At 39.8% G+C, this 14,471-nt stretch overlaps 2 protein-coding genes across 2 annotated transcripts; both read left to right on the top strand.

Moving 5' to 3' along the window:
* Positions 1-4,108: 4,108 nt before the first annotated feature.
* LOC127416105 (transcription factor Jun-like) lies at positions 4,109-6,076 on the top strand. The gene has a single exon (XM_051655254.1). The coding sequence runs from the start codon at positions 4,415-4,417 to the stop codon at positions 5,378-5,380; it is 966 nt and encodes a 321-aa protein (XP_051511214.1). The 5' UTR covers positions 4,109-4,414; the 3' UTR covers positions 5,381-6,076.
* Positions 6,077-10,139: 4,063 nt separating this feature from the next.
* On the top strand, positions 10,140-13,956 carry caiap (CARD- and ANK-containing Inflammasome Adaptor Protein). Its single transcript, XM_051655231.1, has 2 exons — positions 10,140-11,683; positions 12,757-13,956. Exons 1-2 carry the CDS (start codon positions 10,283-10,285, stop codon positions 13,606-13,608), a joined length of 2,253 nt encoding a protein of 750 aa, XP_051511191.1. The 5' UTR covers positions 10,140-10,282; the 3' UTR covers positions 13,609-13,956.
* The last annotated feature ends 515 nt before the right edge of the window (positions 13,957-14,471 follow it).

The raw sequence follows: 14,471 nt of genomic DNA on the forward strand, positions 1-14,471 counted from the left end.
GCAGAACTATGAATGATTAAAAAAAAAAAATTTAAATTAATAAAAATTCCAATAAAGCAAACAGTAACTATTGCATAAAACATCAAAAAGCCACAACATTTGTGTTGTATGCTTGCAACCTATCAGCAATAATTTGTATCATTCCGTTCTCTAGCCTTAAAGAGACCCATGAGATAATTATATTGTAATAATTCATATTATAAATAATAATTACATACCATATATTATTTACTTTGATATGTCCTTGAACACAGAATTCTGAGAATGCAAAATCTTTTACCTTGAAACAAAATATTTTTCAGCAGTTCTCAACACATAACTGATCCCAAGAAATGTACCTTATTATAGCTGTCCACCAAATTACCATGAATAATGATGTTGTAATTATAATAATAATTATAATACAATCCTAATAATGTAATAACATATTATATGTATAATTATTTTTAAGCATGTATTTTTGTTATAAATGCAATATGGGGATGTTTACCATATGTAAGGTTTATATTCAAACTAAAGTAGGGCACCATAACTTGTTTTAAAGGAATAGTTTACCCAAAAATGAAAATGCTCTCATCATTTACTCACCCTCATGCCATCCCAAATGTGTATGACTTTCTTTCTTCTGCAGAACACACACAAGATTTTTAGAAGAATATCTCAGCTCTGTAGGTCCATCCAATGCAAATGAATGGTGGCCAGAACTTTGAAGCCCCAAAAAGCACATAAAGGCAGAATAAAAGTAATCCATAAAACTCCAGTGGTTTAATCCATGTCTTCAGAAGCGATATAAGTGTGAGTGAGAAACAGATCAATATTTAAGTCCTTTTTTTACTATAAATGTCCACTTTCAAACAGCCTTCCAAGTGTTCTTCTTTTGTTTTTGGCAATTCACATTCTTCATGCATATCGCCCCCTACTGGACAGGGAGGACAATTTAAATTAGAAAAAGGACTCAAACAATGATCTATTTCTCACCCACACTTATCATATCACTTCTAAACACATGGATTAATTTTATGCAGCCTTTATGTGCTTTCTGGAGCTTCAAAGTTTTAGTCACCATTTACCAACAGAGCTGAGATATAATCTTCATTTGTGTTCTGCAGAAGAAAGAAAGTCATACACATCGGCAAGAGGGTGAGTAAATGATGAGAGAATTAATTTTCATTTTTGGGTGAACTAACCCTTTAAAGCAGGTTTGTTTTTGATTACAAATGAAAAAAACTGAACAAAAAGGAAGATATATGGGAAACTGATTCATGTGCGTGGACGTCAACTTTAAACTATATATAACGTTTTTGATAACGGCCATATTCTGTATTCAGTGGCGCTCAAGGTCATGTTTACGTGCTCTGGAGCTTGAGCTGTGGCAACAAAGTGAAATGTGTCAGAGACCGTCTATAAATCCAGCTTTTCACTAAAAACCGTGTTGTCCTATACATATACTTTAAATGGCAACTTTTTTGTAATTCATGTCATACTTAAATAATAATAATAATAATAATAATAATAATAATAATAGAATTAATCAGACTTTCTACAGCAGGGGTAGCCTACTCAATAGGCGGAATCCGGTCTGGATCCGGACCCAAGGACAATTCAGTCCGGACCGACCGAGCTCTGAAGCTTTGTGCTAGTTATCTGACACCTGGCTAAGTGATTATGTAAGAATACGTGTATTCGCCCGCGGAGATGGAGTAAAGCACGTTCAGCGCTACTCACTGTATTCCCGCTCCGCGCGCGCGTTGCCTCTCTCCCCTCTATAGACATGAGGCGCAGCATAAAGCCTAATTTACTGTACGTACGAGTTGCAGGTGCGGTTATTTTAACAACAGTAGCGGAGACACCGCTACAGAGACTGGCATCTGTCGCTTAAACACACTGCAGAAAACAAAAATGAAGCAAAGTGAAACTATCTTCATCTGACTGATATGTGATTCAGACGGTTCAGCTAAGCCAGGTTTGTGTCAGGACAAGTTAAGGTGCTGCCTTAAGATTATAACGTTTTTTTCCGTCTAAATTTAGCTTCATTAATCAGCATGTTACCAGCCTTTCATAATAAACAGATTTTTGTTCTAATTTTGTGAAAATTAAGCAGAGATGTCATCATGGCAAGGAAAGCCTATTTCTCCTTAATTAATCAAACAGATATTTAATGCTTCACTGTTATGTAAATTGCTTGTTTGTTGTTAGTAGATTAGTAGACTTGGAATGCCCAATTCCCAATGCGCGTCCTTGTGGTGGCGTTGTGACTCGCCTCAATCCGGGTGGCGGAGGACGAATCTCAGTTGCCTCCGCGTCTGAGACCGTCAATCTGCGCATCTTATCACGTGGCTTGTTGAGCGCATTACCGCGGAGACATAGCGTGTGTGGAGGCTTCACACTATTCTCTGCGGCATCCACGCATAACTCACCACACGCCCCAACCGAGAGCGAACCACATTATAGTGACCACGAGGAGGCTACCCCATGTGACTCTACCCTCCCTAGCAACCGGGCCAATTTGGTTGCTTAGGAGACCTGGCTGGAGTTACTCAGCACGCCCTGGATTCGAACTCACAACTCCAGGTGTGGTAGTCAGTCGCTGAGCTACCCAGGCCCCCAGTAGATTCTCACTTTAAGGAAAAAATGGTCCATTCAGACTTTTACATTTTTATAGTCTACATTCACTCTCAGGGGACACCCCTGAGCCCCCATACAGTATTTGTTATCTATCAAAAAGCCTCCTATGTCCCATTCACATATATTCTGAATGTAAAAATATTTAAACACAAAACTGGACTGCTGTCATTCAGCTTCAAAACGAACTGTTGATCTTATCTTTTAATATTCATATCCAAGTGCCCTCGACTGATGAAGACTTGATGAAATATTTTAATCTTTTGGTGGAAGATCCCTCAGACCCCATTACTTTGGCTGTCTCTGGGCCCCCAATGTCATCATCCCTGCCCAGTTCTGAAGAGACTATTTTGACTGTTTTTTTTTTGTTTTTGTTTTTTTTACAAAGTACTATTGCTGCCAACGTGGCAAGTTCTAAAACTATTCAAAAATTGTTTATATATATTATATAATTTCATAGCCATATGACACCATGTAAGCTACATACTATTGTCTGAGCCTTTGCTGGGAAGAAAATGTAGAGACCGGACCTCTTGGAACTTTAAATGGATACCCCTGTTCTACAGTATCCTCATACTTTGATGCAACAACTTAGACAACACAAAAACATGCAGTAACAAAACAAGCGTCCAACTCCATTTTATATGTAATTATGTAATAACATCTAAAGTTACATTTAAGACAACTGTTTGTTGAGTGAAAATATTGCATAGAAAATTTCCCCCTTCTTTAGTGTTAATTAACCAGATGTAATCCACGTTGTTTACGGTTGCATGTTAAAAAGTGACGTTTTATTGAAGTGCATGCACTTTTGAGAGGATCTCTAGGGACTGTCACTGGGATGGCCGATGGACCTTGTGGCATACTGTCACTCCACTAAAAGATACTCCCCCTTTCAAAACCACTGGCTGACAGAAATTCACTAGAGCAGATGTACTTTGACATAAAACAGAAGTACAATGCTCTGTTTTTTGGCGCCATAAAAACTGCGTTTTCTAACATGTGTAAACAACAACAACGGTTTGACCGTCCATATGGACTAGGCTGCGTCTTGTGAAACTCCTAAGTGAAATTGCCCAACTCTCAGACATACCGCAACAAAGAGTTTGCCGTTTCTTCTTAAAGCGGCCAAACGGGAAAAGTCGTGAAGTGTATAAAAGTGACAGTTTAACTTATAAAAGTAAAACATTATGCATTACGTGGCTCCTTTGTATCCCGCCACCGCCACGGTCAAAAACAGCTAAGCGGGTAACCAGATATTCAAAAACAATACGTAATCCCACAATGCACCGCTTCTTGGACTTACAGCATTACCTCATCCCATCAGCCACCGCGAGAAGAAGAATCTTCTGGGTGGTCGTCTAGGCAACGCGCCTTATCTGAAAACTGTGGAACGCCCAGTAAATCGCCTCCAGCCAATAAGAGCCCGTATGCATGACATCATTGCTATTTTTGTGGGGCAGCGGTAGCAGATAAGCTTTGCCTCCACGCTGGAGAAGCTCAGAGTATACAGATCTCGCCACAGTGAAACATCTAGACTCAAGCTGGGTTGAAATATAAAACAAAACTTTTCGGCTCGGCGCTGTTTATCAAAAGTCAGATCTTAAAACAGCACAACAGCGGCAGTGGAAGAGCGTTGTATGCGCGCCGAGGCGAGTTTGGGGCATTGGCGATCGCTTTACGCAGCAAGTTTCTAACGGGACGCGGAGTTTACGAACTTTGTCTCAGAGCTCGCGGTACTTGTGAAAGCGCAACAGAGACGGTCGAAGTCAAAGGTTTCGTTTTCTTTTCTATGTCTACCAAGATGGAAACTACTTTCTACGATGACTCTCTAAACAGCGCTTTCGCTCAGCATGACGGCGCTACTTTTGGATACAACCACAAAGCTCTGAAACACAACATGACGTTGAATCTGACCGACCCAGCAGGCAACTTGAAGCCCCACCTGCGGGCCAAAGCCAGTGACATCCTCACCTCTCCGGACGTGGGACTGCTCAAGCTGGCTTCGCCGGAGCTGGAGAGGCTCATTATCCAGTCCAGTAACGGGCTGATCACCACAACGCCGACCCCGACTCAGTTTCTGTGCCCTAAGAACGTGACGGACGAGCAGGAGGGCTTCGCGGAGGGGTTTGTGAGGGCACTGGCCGAACTGCATCACCAACACATGCCCAACGTCACATCTGCTCCCCAAACGACCATCAACAACACCATGGCACCCATCTCATCCATGGCAGGTGGCGCGGCGTACAGCTCCGCCGTGCGCTCCGATCCGCCGGTGTACGCTGACCTGAACACTTTCAACCCCGCCATCAGCAGCGCGCCCTCGGCGGCCCCGAGTTTCAGCGCCGCCAACCCCGCAATGAGCTACACGGCCGCGCCGCCACAGCACACCGTGAGCACGCGACTGCCCGTCCAGCACCCGAGACTTCAGGCGCTGAAAGAGGAGCCCCAGACGGTGCCGGAGATGCCCGGCGAGACTCCCCCTCTCTCCCCCATCGACATGGAGAGCCAGGAGCGGATTAAAGCCGAGAGAAAGCGCATGAGGAACCGGATCGCCGCCTCCAAATGCCGGAAGAGGAAACTGGAGAGGATCTCCCGGCTGGAGGACAAAGTCAAGACCCTGAAGTCGCAGAACTCGGAGCTGGCGTCCACCGCCAACATGCTGCGCGAACAAGTGGCACAGCTCAAGCAGAAAGTTATGAACCACGTCAACAGCGGCTGCCAGCTTATGCTGACACAACAGCTGCAGACGTTCTGAGAAGGACGACAGGACATTTGAGTTCTCTTAAATAGACGCAATGGACAAACTTCAAGGGCTATATGTCTGTAAGCCGGCCGGGTCAAGCATGACTGCCGGCAATAGTCAGCTGGGACCGGGACTGTCTGGCCGAGTGCCTCGCGCTTTGGGGCGTAAAAGGGTATTCTGACTGGACTTTTGGGGGAGTACAAAACTTCACAAACTCGGTCCAATAGAGACGGAGAGCATGAGAGACTCACTCTGTTACATGAGAAAAGAGACTTATCCTTGTTCAATTCGACCAGGTTGTGCATGGACCTAAAGCTTAAATGGAGCACTCAGTATTATAGGACAAAAAAGGGCCGGGGACAAGACTACAATACAATATAGGGATATAAATGTCTGGCGCACCAAGCAGAAAGTCGTGTCCTCTAAACTTTTGACAAAAGCTGCCTGAGTTACATTGTACTTTTTGTTCTTAAACTGAATGGAATTGACTTTTTCTTTCAGTTAGTTAAATGTCAGCTGTTTCTTTTTCTAAAAAGTTCATTAATGAGGTTTCACTCATTGTTATTTGTAAATAAGATCAACCAGGAGTACTTAAGTTTACAATTTATAATTTTTTATGTTTGTTTTCTGAGCACATCAGAAACTAATCGATATTTATGAAGTGTAATAAAGTATGTGAAGCGAAAACAATGTCCCTGTGTTCTTAATAGAGAGTGTGTTTGTTTGTTTGTGTGTGTGTGTGTGTCTATACTAAGACAAACATGTAGTGGCATATCTTGGAAAATACAGCTGTTTTACAAAGTAGACTCAAAGTAATCTGAGTAATCTTACTCTCAATAGAGTAATCTGTAACTAAATAAAAACAAAATATTTAAAGTTTTACTAATTTAATTGTGTTAAAATTACACAATTCAATCAGATTCAGTTATGAAATTGAAATGCGTAAATCTTAAAAATGGGCGAAACATTTTTTTGTCCACATATTGGCTTGAATGTGCTATGGATTATTTTTATTTTATTTTTTTACGATTTGTGCATTTCAATTTCAAAAAAGTCTAAGTATAATGAAAAAAAAAAACGAAATATTTTTAAGTTTTATTCATTTACTTTTTTATTTTTTTTTAATTACACACTTCAATTTGATGGAATTTTGCTATGAAATTTAAATGCATAATTCTTAAAATATAGACTAAATTTGTTTTTGAGTGTACCAGCAGAAGCAGAGGATGTCCAAAAGTTCAGCCAAATAACAGCAAATGCATTTGAATTCATAACAGCTTGACAAATATAAAGGTATACATTGATGATTGGCTGAAATAATTAAACAAAGCACAATTAAACGGATAGACTGGTTATTACGAAGTTAAACCTGATATTATTATGCTAAAAACATATAATTTTATATTGAAAACAGGGCAACAACTGAATTTGCCATTTAAGTGCAATATCATCATAATAAACACTTATCATACAATGCAACACCAAAGTGATAAAACATGGGACAATTACTGTACCAAATGGAGAAAACACAGAGAGAGAGAGAGAAAGCACGCAACACTTGCAGCTACGGTTAATGTGTCTGTCTACTACCTTAATTTAGTTTTCATCCGTTTCGACCTCTTTTACCAGCAGATGGCGCCGTCGCCGCACGCTTGATAAATCTGAAGCCACTACTCAGTCACAGCACGACATTCTTGTGTGGTCTGTCGCATTCCTTGCATTCTGCACAGGACAGTTTTCGGGCTTTACCGTGAGTTCACTTCTCCATCCAGAAAACAAACGAGCTTGCTTCAACAGAATAGCCTACGTTATGGTGAAACAAGCCAACATTTACATCTGAAAGTAGACAAGCAGAGTAGGTAGCTCGTTAAAAGCACTATTAGTAAATATAATATGCAGAGTACAACAGCTTTTTTACACAAACGATATCATAACGACTCTCTGACAATCAGATTGTTTAAAAAGGCTGACATTAAACATCGCAAGTCCGGACTGCCTTTGTTTTTTAATGCGTGCCACCATACACAAACAAGGCAAGTTAAAGTCTCACATCACATTCAGGTCACTAACACAGATTAATATTGATCATCTTTCGGATCCTCTGATTTCACTGCCCAAACTTGGCAAAGATGACATCATACCGGAACATCGGCACCTATCCATATAAGGCAAGAGAGCGGTCGGAAGATCTACGTCATCTGAACTAGTGGGTGTGTGCATTACGGGAAGTTGAACTGCCCAGACTAATCTCCAAGACTGGCAGACCTTCAGTGCACTTTTACTTTGGGAAAAGGGGGATTGATCATTGACCAATTTGCTTTATCAGGTGCAAAAACTTAGTAAAGTATTTAACTACAAATATTTTAGTTACAACAGAATATATCGTATAACTTACAGTATTAAGAGTAGCCATTGCAAAGTCATTTATACTGGTATTAACAATCCTAAATGTCTTTTACAAATGCAGTCAGTGTTCTAATTAAGGAGAATGATGTTATAAGCCTACAATCAGTAGAAATCATAAAGAATGAGAATGAAAAGAATGGGGTCTGAATATGATAACGATAAAACAAGAACATGGCAAAAATAAAATATACAAAATATGCAAATACTAGAAAATTATAAGCTCTCAGTGTCCTTATACCACATATGGCATTCAAAATGTAAGTATAAATACTTAAATACTGTAAATATTGTAAGTACAAACAAATTTTAGCCTTTAGACATAAGAATTAATGCCAAGTGTATTTTAAAGCAAATAATAACACTATTTAACTGTAACAGTACATAAATATTTCAAGATGTAAAGACTCACAATTGAAATGTTCAGAGCCTTGTATTATAGAAATGTTAATTAACATAGCAAGTGACTGAGTGATTGTCTTTACATTTACAAAAAAAAAAAAAAGCCAAATTCCAGCAATAAGAGTAAAAAAAAATAACTAAAATTAACAAATACGTACTTTTCTTTTACTTGGAATGTAAATGTTATGGACACCGGCAATATGGCTACTGTCTCTTTTTTTTCTCCCATTTTTCTCCCCAATTTGGAATGCCCAGTTCCCAATGCGCTCTATGTTCTTGTGGTGGCGTATTGACTCGCCTCAATACGGGTGGCAGAGGATGAATCTCAGTTGCCTCTGCGTCTGAGACCGTCAATCCGCGCATCTTATCACTTGGATTGTTGAGCCCGTTACTCGGCATCCACGCACAACTCACCACGCACCCCACTGAGAGCACATTATAGCGACCATGAGGAGGTTACCCCATGTGACTCTACCCTCCCTAGCAACCGGGCCAATTTGGTTGCTTAGGAGACCTGGCTGGAGTCACTCAGCATGCCCTGAATTCGAACTCACAACTCCAGGGGTGGTAGTCAGCGTCTTTATTCACTGAGCTACCCAGTCCCCCTGGATGTTGTCTCTGTAAGAAGATCGGGCTTGAGCGCATAAAACAATACTGAAGGTACTCCGAGCAGTTTGTTTCATTGAGTTTAATCTTTTGCGAGCTGTAAAGTCACTTTATTGTCGTACAGTGTCGTGTGGTTGCATCTGTACTGATTTACTGCCAGTATGCTTTTATTTTGTGACAATAAAGAATTTTATTATTATCATTCTGCAATGATAGGAATGAGGACTTCAGAGATTAACTGACTAAAGTCAGTTTTGAAGTTGTGATGATCTGATACCTGAAGCACGGTCATCCATTCAGCTAATAGTATCTGTTCTCGCTGGATCTTCTATGATTCTTCATCTGCTGTCAAGTGTGATGGCGCAACAGTCAATGTTTCGTCTCTCACAGCCTCTCATTTGTTTGGGTGTGAGACGATAAAATACGGTAGTGACTGCTTCCGCTATAATACGAAGCACAATTCTGATCCCTTACTAAATTATATGGAGGGCTGGCAACTGTTATGCAACACATGACTGAAAGTTTCTTAATCAACTTGTGGACCTGCTGGCCCAATTTTTGAGCAGCCCACCCAAAATTCTCCCGGTCCTCCCGATTAGCCACTATGGCCCTGCTAATAAGCAATAACCTGACAGTTTACTCATAACAAATAGGGTACAAATGTTTGATTTAATGACCTTAAACAAAACTGAAAATGATAAGTATTTTGTCTCAAAAGAAATGTGTTAATTTCAGGGATTTTCATTAGCTACATACATTTGTAACATTAGTTAAAAAAAATATACTAAAAATGTGATCAAATTGCCTCAGAATCAGCCTTTAGATACCACACGCAAAGGTCTAATGGAACAGGAACATTTTCCAGTGTATAGTGACAAACAGGTGTTTAGGAAAGTGCTGTGGTAGTTTGTGTTGCTATTTAGTGTTTTGGAAGAAAATAAAATCAATGGAGCCTTTTACCCCGTGGAGCCTTTAGCCCCGTTTTACCCTACAGTTTTTACTTGACGGCAAAGATCATTTTAAAAAGGGTATCTGATAATACCAGAAAACTGCAAGGGCTCTACTGTTCTAATACTGTAAACTCAAACACAAAGGACAATCCCTGTCATGGTTACGGTAGCCATGTAGCAGATTTCGTGTAATATTAGATAAGGAAGGAAATCTAAACAGAAAAAGTGACCATGCAATTGCATCAGGTGCAACAAAAACACATAAAATCTGTTATCAAACCTCCTTACAAATGCACTCATTGGTTTATGGTTTAAAGCATATTAATAGTTTATTTTGGGGAGGCATTTTTAAAAGTTTCAAAATGTAATGTTGATTTTTACCATTGTTTACTTAATATCTTGTTGCTAAGAGACAATTTGTTCTTAGTGATAAGTGACAAAGTAGAGAACGTTCAATTCATGATCAAACATTTTAGCTGCCTACAGAAGCTCACAGCTTTCCTTCAGAGCTCGGAACCATATTAAATCCATAGCCAGACATTCAGAGGATGACATGGGTTCGACCAGCTTTACCAATCCCTATGCGATTGAGGTGATTCGGACAAAGAAAAACGAGCTGGTTAGTGGAATTTCCAATCCAGAGGATTTGCTGGACCTCCTCATTGCAAATGGAGTTCTTCAACCTGACAGTCGATCCCTGATGTCTAGCATCACAGCACGAGAGGAGAAGAACTCCAGAATGTTAAACATCTTGATCTCAAGAGGAGAGCGTGCCTGCCGCATCTTCTTTTACCCTTGTCTAAAAAGAGTGGAACCTGACCTTTATCAGCACATGAGAACTTATGTGGGTGGGGTTAATGTGGGCATTAAAGATGCCCGGAGGCAGCTAATTGGATATCTGCTGGAGAAAGACAAGCAAGGTCTTGTCAAATACTCAAAATCAAACCGAGAACTCAACCCTGAGAGAAGTCATCTGAAGGCTATAACGAATGAGGCAACGTCTTCCATTGAAAAAAACCCCAAAATCCCAAAACCTGTAAATGATCACAATGCCATCCTCAAAGCTGTATCCACAGGTGATCTCTATCTGCTGCAGGACCTTATCAAAGATATGGATGTCAATGTTGCTCACTCTTCAGGTGATACCCTTCTACACTCTGCTGCTGAATATGGCAAAGAGGCCATTGTATACTTTCTTCTCAGACAGGGGGCAAAACTGACCTTAATGGACAGGGAGGGCCGTACTGCCCTACACAGAGCTTCAGAGAGGGGCCACACTGCTGTTGCTCTGGCTCTTGCAAAAGCTGGGGCTGATATCCATGCTACAGACCAAGCTTCAAAGACTCCCATGCATCTGGCTGCACAAAAAGGACATGAGAGTACGGTCAAAGCTTTAGTGCATGAGGAGAAGAAAAACTTCCAGAATCAGACAACGGTTCTACACATGGCTGCCATACAGGATGATGCAACACTGGCAGAGGTTCTTCTGCGTAATGGAGCTTTAGTAGATACCAGAGATGGCCAAAGGAAGACGGCACTCTATCACGCTGTTAGCCACGGAAATGAGAAAACCACTGCTGTGTTGTTGAAGGCTGGAGCCCAGGTGGATTCTGTGATCGTGGATGCTGCCTTTGAGCTTAACAGGAAGTCAGTGTTGTCTCTGTTTTTGCAATATGTCCAGAAATCTATGTCTCAGAATGACATAAACTCAGCTCTTTTTAAAGCAGTACAGAGGAACTCTGACAGGGTTGTAGCTGCACTTGTTGATCACGGTGCAGATGTTAATAGTTGTAATGAGCTTGGATACACACCTATTCTTCTAGCCGCAGAGTTGGGAAACACGGAGGCCTTCAAAGTGCTGGTCTCAAAAAAGGCCAGACTGGACGAGAGACTGCCAAACCAGATCTCTGGCCTTCACCTGGCTATTCAGAGTGGCAGCATGCAAATAGCTCAGGTAAATGGCTTGGCAGTAGAATGCAAATGGTTTCCTCTGCATTTCTACTGCTAAATGAATTAAATCTTATAAATAAATGTTTTATCATATTTAACCCTCAAAAAGCCAAGCAATGATATTGATGATATTCTTTTCTCCTCCTTGAAAGTGTTTTTAGGAAACAACTGGTTATAAAATGTATGATTTTTATGAATATGTTGTTTTAGGGTGAATGTTTTTTTTTTGTTTGTTTGTTTGTTTTTTTAATGGCAAAATTGCAACTCTGGGCATTTAGGGTAACTTTGTTTTTTTGGGACGTTTTGAATTCACAACATAATTCAACACACAAAAGAAAAAAAAATGTCATAAGCAGAAAGACTAAATTCAAGAACAGTTAAGAAATTTGACTGTTTAAAACTAATGAGTATTAATTTACATTAATGATATATTTGCTAGTATAATGTAAGAAATAAAAAATGCCCATTTTTACATCATGTAGTATTTTTCATATACCATGAGTTTTCTTTTTTCTTTTTATGATCAAACAGCACAGAAAACAGCTGAAAATATTTTGGAATAGTTCATCTATAATTTACTTTATAGGCTTCATTGCGTTAATATAGAAAATGTTCCACCACTAATGCCTAGCATTGCATTTTTGCTACAATTATTATTATTTATTTATTTTTTTACATTAAATTTGTGTAATCAAATTACTGATTTTTTTTTTAAGTTAATTACTCTTAAGTACACAACTTGGGTTACACATATTTCTAAAATAATGTTTATGTAGTTAATTATAAGTAGCATTTATGATTACAATTTTAGATAAGTAATTAGTAATTTGTTGTGGATTACTTTTTTAAAAATTTGATTATTTGTATATCACACGATTTATTGTTTGTTTAGAGCTATTAATCAAATCTAAATAATATTTAGAGCAGACAATTACAATAAGATGGCCTTAGATCCGAATGCTATAATACAGAAGTCACTACACAAGAAATGTCAATGGTCACTTTTAAAGATCACTTAAATGTACCTTTCAGGTCATGCTTATTTTAACAGCTGTGAAATCTTCTATTTAACTCCAGATATTACTGGATAAGGGCATAGACCCCAATATCAATGGCCCTAAGGACCAGACCCCTCTGCATCTAAGTGCATCACATAACCAGCCAGCTTTGATGGCGCTGTTGTTGCGTATGGGGGCTCAAATTAACTCTGTCACCCAGGATGGGCTCACCGCCCTGCACCTTGCAAGCCAGAGTGGCCACACAGAAGCTGTCACCCAGCTTCTGGAGAGCAAGGCTGACATTCATGTCAAAGACAAACAGGGAAGATCAGCCCTGCACTGGGCGGCTTCACACGGTGGGGTGGGCATCGTACAGCTGCTGCTCGCGGCTGGGTGTGATGCCAGTGCGACTGAGAAAGAGAAAAAGACTCCGCTACACCTGGCTGCAATGGAAGGACACACCAAGGCAGTTTCAGCCCTGCTGGCTAGTAAAGCAAAAGTTGGAGCAAAGGACATGGATGGCTGTTCCCCACTGCATTACGCTGCTAGAAACGGGAAGGAGAGAACAGCCACTGTTCTTCTTGCATCTGCTAAGAGCAAGAATGTGGATGATAAGAACGTGTGGAGGAGGACTCCTCTACATTTAGCTGCAGAGCATGGGCACGAGCTGCTGGTGGATCTTCTACTGGAGAAGGGTGCCAAGATCAACACCCTGGATAACAATAAAGACACTCCGCTGCACTGCGCATGTCGTGCTGGACATGTGGGAGCAGTGCTGAGACTGGTGAACTGGATGCAGGGAGAACGAGCAAACCTGCAGGCAACAAATAATGTGAATAAAACGGCCCTCCAAGTAGCAGAGGCAGGAGATACACAGGCCCACCAGAACATAAGCACCCTGCTAAAGAAGAAGATGTTCCTTGTTAAATAAAAATCACTGAACAGATAGAACAGGTTGCCTGTGCGATAACATGTTTACGGATTGTATGTATTTCTTTGAATTTCATTCTACTTCCTTTAATTCAGTTTTGAATTTACTATTCAGCATCTCGTGCACTACGTCAATTCAAATTCAGGAATCTGATTTTTTTAAAACATTCTGAATGTTGTAGAACCCTGCTACTAATAAACTATTTTACCATGCTGTTTTAAAGTGACTACAAAGTAGATGTCTGAAACTGTAGCTCAGAAATGTATTTTATATTGTACATTTTCTTTGAACTTTTTATTGTAGTAATGTATATTTAACATTGATCCTAATAAAGCATTTAACAATTCATGTTTTTTCCACAAGGTGTCAATCAAACACAGCATTTGGGAAGCTTGGGGTTAACGTTCGGGTAAAAAACAGGAAAATAAATGCAATTTTTGAGATTAGGTGAACACATAGTGCTGTAGTTGAGCTGATAGTTTATTTGTGAATATTTATAAAACTGATATAAATGTATAAAGACCTTCAGCCCTTATATGGGGTTAAAGGGATATTCCGGGTTCAATACAAGTAAAGCTTATTCAACATTTGTAGCATAATGTTGATTACTACACAAATTAATTTCGACCTGCCCCTCCTTTCCTTAAATAAATAAAAAGCAAAAAGCAAGGTTACAGTGAGGCACTTACAATGAAAGTGAATGGGGCCAATATTTGGAGGTAGAAATGTGAAGCATATCATTTTATAAAAGCACTTACATTCATTCTTCTGTTAAAACTCTTGTATTATTTGTGCTGTAAAGCTGATTAAATTGTCATTTTTATGTTCGTTTTGTGGTTTTGGAGTTTAACGTTCATTGTTGT

This window comes from Myxocyprinus asiaticus, chromosome 25, assembly GCF_019703515.2.
Source record: "Myxocyprinus asiaticus isolate MX2 ecotype Aquarium Trade chromosome 25, UBuf_Myxa_2, whole genome shotgun sequence".
In the NCBI taxonomy this organism is placed as follows: Eukaryota; Metazoa; Chordata; class Actinopteri; order Cypriniformes; family Catostomidae; genus Myxocyprinus; species Myxocyprinus asiaticus.

What these genes read in the sequence shown, in the direction of transcription:
- caiap (XM_051655231.1), top strand. Translation starts at nt 10,283, where the DNA reads ATGGGTTCGACCAGCTTTACCAATCCCTATGCGATTGAGGTGATTCGG. An exon ending in GCAGCATGCAAATAGCTCAG is followed by an intron (nt 11,684 to 12,756) that starts GTAAATGGCTTG and finishes ATTTAACTCCAG; the next exon opens with ATATTACTGGATAAGGGCAT.
- LOC127416105 (XM_051655254.1), top strand. Translation starts at nt 4,415, where the DNA reads ATGTCTACCAAGATGGAAACTACTTTCTACGATGACTCTCTAAACAGC.